General features: G+C 40.9%; 1 protein-coding gene across 1 annotated transcript; it reads left to right on the top strand.

The window, feature by feature from the left end:
* The first annotated feature begins 289 nt into the window (after nucleotides 1-289).
* Nucleotides 290-4,871, top strand: LOC124132549. Its single transcript, XM_048392557.1, has 3 exons — nucleotides 290-424; nucleotides 1,856-2,156; nucleotides 2,513-4,871. Exon 3 carries the CDS (start codon nucleotides 2,820-2,822, stop codon nucleotides 4,155-4,157), a length of 1,338 nt encoding a protein of 445 aa, XP_048248514.1. The 5' UTR covers nucleotides 290-424; nucleotides 1,856-2,156; nucleotides 2,513-2,819; the 3' UTR covers nucleotides 4,158-4,871.
* Nucleotides 4,872-9,116: the final 4,245 nt, after the last annotated feature.

Genomic DNA, 9,116 nt, shown 5'->3' with positions numbered 1-9,116 from the left:
AGAACTAAATTGTGAAATCGGTACAAGATCACTGCTTGTACTGACAAAAAGGGCATTGCATGTATACAGGTTCACACATATTTGTACAAACACGAAGGTGTATAACATCTTCCCATATAACAAAAACACTGTTTATAGCGAATTCAGTGTGTGTATATAGAAATATGCCGATCTCTCACGTTGTTATGGGAATCATCCCTGATTCGATCCAGGAACCTACGTTGTCATCAGCTTTGATCCCTTTTGAATGACCACTTGTCAAGATTTCGCAGTTGCCTCCCTTGTACGTTATGCGGGAGGGACAGGTTGGGGTTGGCACAGCTGTGTACCTCGGCGGGATTTGGTTATTTCAAGGCATCCAGGACATACAATAAAATCTCACACAGTGTACATGAAGAACTAGTATATATTCAACTTACATGAGGTATGTGTTTCTTAAATTAGTTTAATTTTAGTTTTGTCAACACACGAGGCTTCAAACGAAGAGAAACCGAAAGTAGAAATTGTTGGCCTCAAAGTAAAATACATTCATGTAATTTTCTTTTATTGTTTTATGTTTAATGTATATCTGACGTTCTGGTGAACAACGTTATTTGTTGATGTGTAAAACGGACACAATAAAGATATGTATCAGACTTAGTCCCGAATACTAACGTTCAGTTACCTCCCTTGTAATGTGAAAAGGGTGGGGCGGTGTGTCTATTTACTGTAAAGGAAAGCTTGGTGTTAACATAATTTATTTATTTATTTATTTATACTAACTGTTGGTAGTTTTGAAACATTTATAGGAAACACGTGCGCATTTCAAATAAGGTGGATAATGTCACAGCTGCGAGAGTTTAATTTGGCATCAATTAAGCCTGACCTCACATTATCACAATAATTCATATACATGTATCCAGTTTTAGTTCATCTCTGCAGGTAAATCCTGTATTGTGCGGAAACAACAAGTTTGTTCTTATAGCACAGTCAGTAAGTCATTACCATAATGAGTTCAACTATAATGAGGGAAAGGTTTAGTTCACATACAAGGATAAACAAATATAGAGATCTAGACCCACGTTTCGGAAAAGCCTTGTTTGGCGTTATATCAATATATGTATTCCTATAGTACTATAGAAGGGTCAATATGGACACATTGGGAACACATATTTATATCTTCAAGTTGATTTGAAAAGAATATTAAAGTCTGATTTACTGAGAGACTATCCCTCTTGTTACTGAATATATATCTCAAGTAACCAACGCTTGTCACAAGTGCGACTCAATTTGAACAGTTTCTTACAATGTGTGATCGTACCCTGACCTCTGGACTCAATTGTCGTCATACCAGCAGCTGTTGGGTTGCCTGGTGGACACTCGACATACTCACTGTCACTTTTGGAACAAGGAATTATATGTGATGTGCCAAACAGTAAACGGATTTTTTCAGCTTTTATGATCAAATGCAGTTGATTTTATATGAAGAATAAACCCTCTTACGATGGTAGCTGCTGATGGTTTGAGTGGTCGAACCTGGACATACTACAGGTCACTATGGTGTAGTTGACATGTCATGTTGATGGTGAAGAAACAACATTGAGACAAACTACACATTCGACAGTCAATAACAGATGTCTCAACATATTTGATGACGCACTCAACACGTGAATGAATTCGGATATGTGCCACTTTGAACAGTACATGTATTTCAGTTGTCAGCTTGGTGTGGAAGGTAAGTCCGAAGTGACATTTTCAAGATGTGCCAACCAAAATACAAATTGTCCCATTACAGAGACAGACGAACTTCACCAGAAAAAATATATTTTGAAAAATTGAAAAATGATTTATGTGACCTTCAATTCTGGTTTTTCAGATGGCGACATCCCAGAATGAGAAAGTGATGGAATTCCTCACCTGTGTGATCTGCCAGGAACTGTACACAGACCCCTGTACACTGAGATGTGATCACACATTCTGCAGGAAATGTGTCACCAAGTACATCCTGACCAGACCAGATGCTGTACAGTCCAAGACGATCCCCTGTGCCTTCTGTCGACAAGATACCAAGGTCCCCAACCCCAGCAGGCCAGTGGAGGAGTGGGCGGGGCAGATCAAACCCAGCATCATTATACAGGGGCTGATTGACACCCTCGGGGCTGAGGGTGATGTACCAGGTTAAGTTCAACCAGAAGTAACATTCATATGGATCAGTTAATCATGTTCATCGAAAGATAAATTTATGACAAAAAGATCTTCAAACGTATTAATCAGAAGTAATGTCAATCCAGTTTGATGAATTATTTGGTGGAAGGTTAGCCAAGTGAACAAGAGAAAGGTACAACCAGTTGTAATATTTAAGTTGATTTAATCACCTGTGTTTATGATATAGTATTTATTCATGAGAAATTGAAACTTGAAATAGTTCATCAAGTTGGATCGGTTATTGAACTTAAAATAAAGACTGTTTACATGCTTAGCATTCCCATATTGTTTTTTTTTAGAAACAATACGTTTGTACTTCTCTTCACAGAGACGTCAAAGACATACTGCACGATCTGTCAGCAACTAGGGGAACAACTCCAGGTGCCTTGTGGTGTCCTGAGTGTGAAGTGGCCCTCTGTGACAGATGTGTGAAGACACACCGTGTGAGCCCTATTTTACAGAACCATGTCCTGTGTGACCTGTCATCTAGGTCAAAGGGCAGACGGAGGGTCAAGTGTTCAGAGCACAAGAGTAACAATGTCGAGTTCCACTGTAAAGACTGTCAGAAGCCTGCTTGTCAGACATGCTGTATCATCTACCACAGAGCTTGTAAAACTGTCGTCACCATTGAGTCTATGAAGCCAGAGATGAAGACAGTACTGCTGGAGAAGAGATTTGGCATGGGAAAGAGACTGAAGGTGAGGTCGAAGAAGGTAGAGATGAAAAACGAGAAACTGCAAAATAGTTCAAGAATCACAGAGACAACTGTAAACAATATTAAATCAATCTGTCAAACAGCTATAAACAAGATTAAACAGAAAGAAACACAACTCATGGATGAACTGAATCAAATAACACAGACGTACGCCGGCCAACTCCGCACTGGTGTGAAGCTTGACGAGATTGAGATGCAGATGTACAGACAACATTGTGAGTTCATTGACCAGGCCTTGGTATCGGACTGTGAGATGGACCTGTATGACGCGTATCAGGCCTGGGAGTCGGGGGCTGTAGAGTTGGGGGATGTCAGGGACACAGACACAGCAGACACACGGAGAATAGATGACGTCAGGTTTACACCTGACACTGACAACGTCCAGCACATCCTAGATGACCTACAGCTGGGGAAGATTGACGTCACATACCAGGATCAGGGCACATGTCTGCCGTCTCCAGTGCTAGTTGGCGTGATAGATGGGAAGATGGCGGGTGATAAAGTGGAGCCTGATCTACGTGGCGTCACAGTCCTGGTTGTAGATGGTATACAGACAGTTGTAGTCACTGACTGGGTTAACAAGTGTGTGAAATCTTTGTACACTAGAAACAATCAACTGTGTCAAAGTAGACTTCCCCTGGATTTCTCTCCCCATGGTGTAACACAGTTGGAGGAGAAGCAGGTGATGGTTGCTGTCCCTGACTCCAGTCAGATTGTAACAGTAGAAGTGACCCCTGACCTGGTGCTGCTCTCAACCACCACAACAGGCAAGGAGTACTACAGTCTCGCTGTTCTGAGTCCTTCATCTCTTGCAGCAGGTGGTCCAGATTGTGTTGGTAACGGCATTGTTGACATCCTGGACATGGCGGGACACGTGCTGAGGTCAGTCACTGAACACAACGATGAGACACAGTTTGACTACCCCTACAACATGTGTGTCAACAACAAGGGCAACATACTCGTGTCTGACTGGTGGAATGGGTCTGTGGCATGTGTGACGTCAGAGGGGCATGGTGTTTGGAGATACGTCCCTACCGGAGACAGAGCACTCAGCCACCCTTATGGTATCTCAACTACAGGCACAGGATGCATCCTGCTTGTAGACAAGAACACCACCAAGGTGATACAGCTGACAGAGTCGGGGGAGTATGTCAGGGATGTTCTAATTTCAAAAGACATACGATATATATCCTGTGATAAATACGGATTCCTTTTTCTGTGTACAAACACAGAAGTGAAAGAGTATATGTTAGTCTGATAGGAAACAAAAACTGAAGGTTTATTCCAGTGATGTGCATGGGGTTACTCTTGAAATATTCATGTGAAAATGGTGTGGAGAAAATAGATCCAGTCAATGTATAGAACACTTAGTGTCAAATAAAGTCTTCACCAAAACCTAGGGTGCCACTCTTTCACTCATTTGGTCACAAAATGAATAACATTACTTAACATTGCCCATACAATTTAAACACAATGATATGCCAGAGTGAAAGTGGATATGAGTGAAAGTGAAAATGGTGAAAGAGTGAGCCGTTATATTTTTACGACGTTTTCGGCAATGACATAGCCATGGAATGGACTTTACATGCTCCCTGGTCCCAGTGTAGAAAAAACAACGGCAGGGGCTATTTTGTGGGACAGTTTTTAATTTGATCATAATCAACAGCAATTTGTTGAAATCTAAAATACGTACGATAGCTTTTGTCTGTACGTGGATTCAACATTCTCCTCAAGATCTATTTTGTTCCATGATGAAATCCGCAGTTTGAACTAAAACCCACACACCATGATTGTGACAAGAAATCTACGAAAACGTTTTTGTTGATTTGGTAAGTAATCAGTGATGACAAACATCATTGTAACTTTGCCCACACAATGCAGAAATATTCTGATCTGGAATGTTAATACTTGGTAAGCATTAAGCTCTTCAATACTTATGCCAATTTTTCATTATGAAATGGACCAAATTTCCCATATCAAGAAATAAATCCTTATTATTATTAAGAAGACTGAATGTGCTGCCTTCTGTTTCTTCATCTTGCCTCAACACCTATACAGAAACTGCAGTATACTCGGTTGGTCTGTTGTTTAACGCCGCACTCAGCAATACTCCAGCTATATGACGGCGGTCTGTAAATAACGGAGTCTGAACCGGACAATCCAGTGATTGATATCATGAGCATCTATCTTCGCAATTTGGATATGATGACATGCATCAACCAAGTCAGCGAGCCTGACCACCCGTTAGTCCCCTCTTACAAGGATAGTCGCCTTTTATGGCAAGCATGGGTTTCAGAATACCTAGTATATATATTCTAACCTGGATATACATGGGTGAAACTCATGAAGTCAAAGTATTAATCTCAGTTTGTGTTCCAACTTTACAGTGATTGGTTTTCAGTCACAGCTCGTGCTGGTGGGGTCTGGCAATTGTCAATTTAATGTCCCCTGAACTGTGACCAAATCAAGTTTGCTACCAAAGGACCAACAACCCCATACAATCATTGATCCACCCCCACATGCCACTGTTTCCTGGATGTTAGGCTGATGTTCCCATTTGCCTCCAGACACCAGTCCTACCATCAGTGTGGTGCAAGACCCGACTCTTGTCAGACCAACGAGGGGCGGTCGGGTAGCCTAGTGGTTAAAGCGTTCGCTCGTCACGCCGAAGACCAAGGTTCGATTCCCGACATGGGTACAATGTGTGAAGCCCATTTCTGGTGTCCCCCACTGTGATATTGCTGGAATATTGCTAAAAGCGGGGTAAAACCATACTCACTCAGACCAACGAATCTTCCTCATTGACGTTCCAGTATACTCTAGTCTGACACCCTGCTAAACGGTCCCGAATGCGTTGTAGTGAGAGGAATGGGCCTGTTAATGGTCTTCTGGCCCTTAATCCTGCTTCATTCAGTTGACGCCTGAAGGTGCCAAGCGACACTATTGTTGGGGTGATGACTAAGAACAGCGCAAGTTGAAGTTGGAACCCGTTTTGCCTTGCGTTAAAAGACCCTCTTCTCTCTGTCACTGGTCTTCCGTGGACGTCGCTCACATGTCCAATCAATAGCCCGACATGATATGCTCATATATGGTGCATGCTAATGATTTGACATCTTTTATTTTCTGGGATAGAAAGTTTAAGCATTTCAGTTACAATTGTTTCAAAAAGAGACTCTGAAATTAATTGAATATTCATACAAATTAATAGCAGTAAAGACGCATGACCTTTCTGTCATCAAGCATCAGTTTCTATATAGAGACCCCCCAGGTGTGCATACGGCTCGCATGAACGCGCCCACGAGGTTGCGCAGTTAAGCCGGTGTCCCGGTATAAACTCTCCCCCGTACAAATTCTCCCCCCGGAGATTTTATACCGGTACAGATTCTCCCCAGGAGAATCTGTTCTGAAATAAAATCTCCCCCGGGCGGATATATTTCGCGCCCCCCTCAGTATAAAGTCTCCCCCCTGATTATTCGGTTTGTTGCAATGTCTTTAAGTACTATATTCTTTAAATATATATCTTTAATGTAAGGAGGGTTACTTTAAAAAATAGATTATGAAATATGGTCATAATGAATTGATATTTCAGCATATTTTATTTGGTAACTGTACCTTCCATCCTAAAATAATTATAAGACATATATCACACCAAACAAATTTGAATGAAATGACTTAATGTGACAAATACATGTACGGTTACTGTTGTAACTGAATTCAGAAATCTTATTAATCCTCGCAAACATTCGGTTTTGACACTAACTACGTAAAAACTGTCAACATATCCACGCCCGCCTCCAGCTCAGGCTGACCGTTATACTCTGATTTAAGATCTAAAATATATTACTTAATACAGGCTACGACTTGAAAATGGTATCAGTGTAATATCAGTGGCTAGAATATCATGGTGCAACCAGGTTTCTGTTAAACACCCCCACACATACAAGTAACTAAATTTATCATATAATGGGTAGGTTTCTCGGCAGGATAAAGCCAACGGATAAAAACGATATCCGTTGGGGTCATATGCGGATAGAGATGCAAATATCAAAGGCCAAGTAGGACTACTTTCACTGTTTATAAACAAGCATGGCGTCGCCCTCGTCATTCGGTGATCGAGTCAGAATTAACCATCGTGAATCTGGATAAACTACAGGGATTATTGCTATCATTATCAAACGAACTGTCTAATATACTGAAAATCAGTGTCTAACTGTGATGTAGCTAAGGCATTTTATAAGTTTGGGCAACTTTCGAGATATAAATTTCGAAACAATTTTGCAAGGGCACGAGGCCTAGCCAAGCGGGATCAGTAGCCATATCTGTGCTTGTAGACCTCTGTGGCTTGAAACCTTCTCGACAAATCAAAATGGTTGGATTCGGCCAAATATGTTTGAACTGTTACCTTGTTTCGTTTTGTCGCTGTGTGTACATCTGACTACACTTCTTAACGTTATGAAAGGACAGACCGACTGTCAACAACGTCTGACCGTGGCCGTGACGTCTCATAGACTAGAGTTAGAGTAGCTTCCCTTTGACAAAGGGCAGTTACTCTAGCGGACAGACCGATGGATTGCCGCGAAAGGCAATTAAAAACAACTGTTGTTTTCCCTATCAGTTGCTTCGCCACTGTATAAGAAACAGATTTCAGTTGGAACTATATTGGCTACTGTCCGACTGACTAATCACTTACACTGTGACGTAATAAATATTAATGCGCGCATTCCAGGAAAACTCGCAATGTTTCGGTAATGTTTGTGAGAGAGGGAAAGCGATTTTAAAGCACAGAATTAAAGAATGACATTATATGATAAAGAGGTTATCACGCTTGTGTTTGGGGATGGTAAATATCCTGTATTAGGAATAAACACTATGTATTTAGCTCGCCAAGGCTCGCTAAATACAATGTTTATTCCTAATGCAGGATATTTACCATCCCAAACACACTCGAGTGATATCCTCTCTGTATATTTAGATAAATATATAACCCCGAAAAAATAAAGGCGAGAAAAAAAAAATACATAAACAAATAAACATTAAAACCTTGAGGAATATGAAAAGCCAATGTGTAATGCTAATTACAAAGCACGAAGACAAGATAAACTGTACCAACATTACAATGTTCCCCGATATGCATGCTTTACCTGGGTTACATACGGGTGATCAAAGTAGTGAGTGAGTATGGTTTTATGCCGCTTTTAGCAATATTCCAGCAATATCGCGGCGGGGGACACCAGAAATAGGCTTCACACATTGTACCCATGGTGATCAAAGTAAGAAATATATGACTGATATTAATTCTTTAAACACGGTAATATCGCATATGCTTGGATTATTTTAAAACTTTTTTTTCAAATGTGCTCCATTCAAGAACATTATATAGAATTATGTATTTACTCTCCCCCATGTATTTTGCTCTTTTATGTGAAAGCTTTTTACACCTTACACATTTTAATTACAGATTCCTTTGTTCTGATTTCAATGCAAACAAACCAGGCTCTACAATGTATTTAGTTTCAACAGATTTTTATACATAAATATATGAATGGGGATTGACAAACAAGCTTTACTGGCTTATGTAAAAGCCGCCGCCCTTTAGGCTGAGTTTCCATGTGTGCGGTTTGCCACGCGGTTTGGGGCACGTTTAGGATGGCGGTTGAAATGCTATATACAAAAACTATGCTTAAAAGTTCGGCGACTTAGTTTCCATTGTACGCGGTTGGGCGCGGTTTCACCAACTGCAAACCGCTAGGGGCTAGCGGTTGGTAAAACCGCGCAAATCGAAACAGTTCATTTATGATGTTGTATTTTCATTGGCGCGGTTAGGAACGCTCGGTTAAAAAAAAGTCGAACAGTGCTCGATTATCTTGAACCGCGTGGTTAGCCCAGCGGTTCTATCCGAGCCAATGGTAATTTTACAGAATAAGGCCTAATTGCCTTTGAAAAATAATCTTAGATCTGTACAGTCAAAACTCAGAAACACATTTTTAACTCCCTTTGTCCGCCTCATGCATACAATGTGGAAAGGAAATATCGAAAACAACACAAGGTGCCCCCGTGAGAGCTTTTGGGGAATAATTAAGGTAACAGTTCTTGGTGTTGTAAGGTAAAGCTTATGAGTGTGAACTAGCAAATAAACTTACTCAGTGTTGGTGTCAACGTCAAACTGTTGTTCTGTCAAATGTACAGCAGACTGATGGGTAACAGAGATTTAAGAGAG

This window comes from Haliotis rufescens, unplaced genomic scaffold (assembly GCF_023055435.1).
Source record: "Haliotis rufescens isolate VD_foot unplaced genomic scaffold, xgHalRufe1.0.p SCAF_11, whole genome shotgun sequence".
Lineage (NCBI taxonomy): Eukaryota > Metazoa > Mollusca > Gastropoda > Lepetellida > Haliotidae > Haliotis > Haliotis rufescens.
The sequence above is the reverse complement of the archived record's forward strand: the minus strand, read 5'-3'. Positions and strand labels throughout refer to the sequence as shown.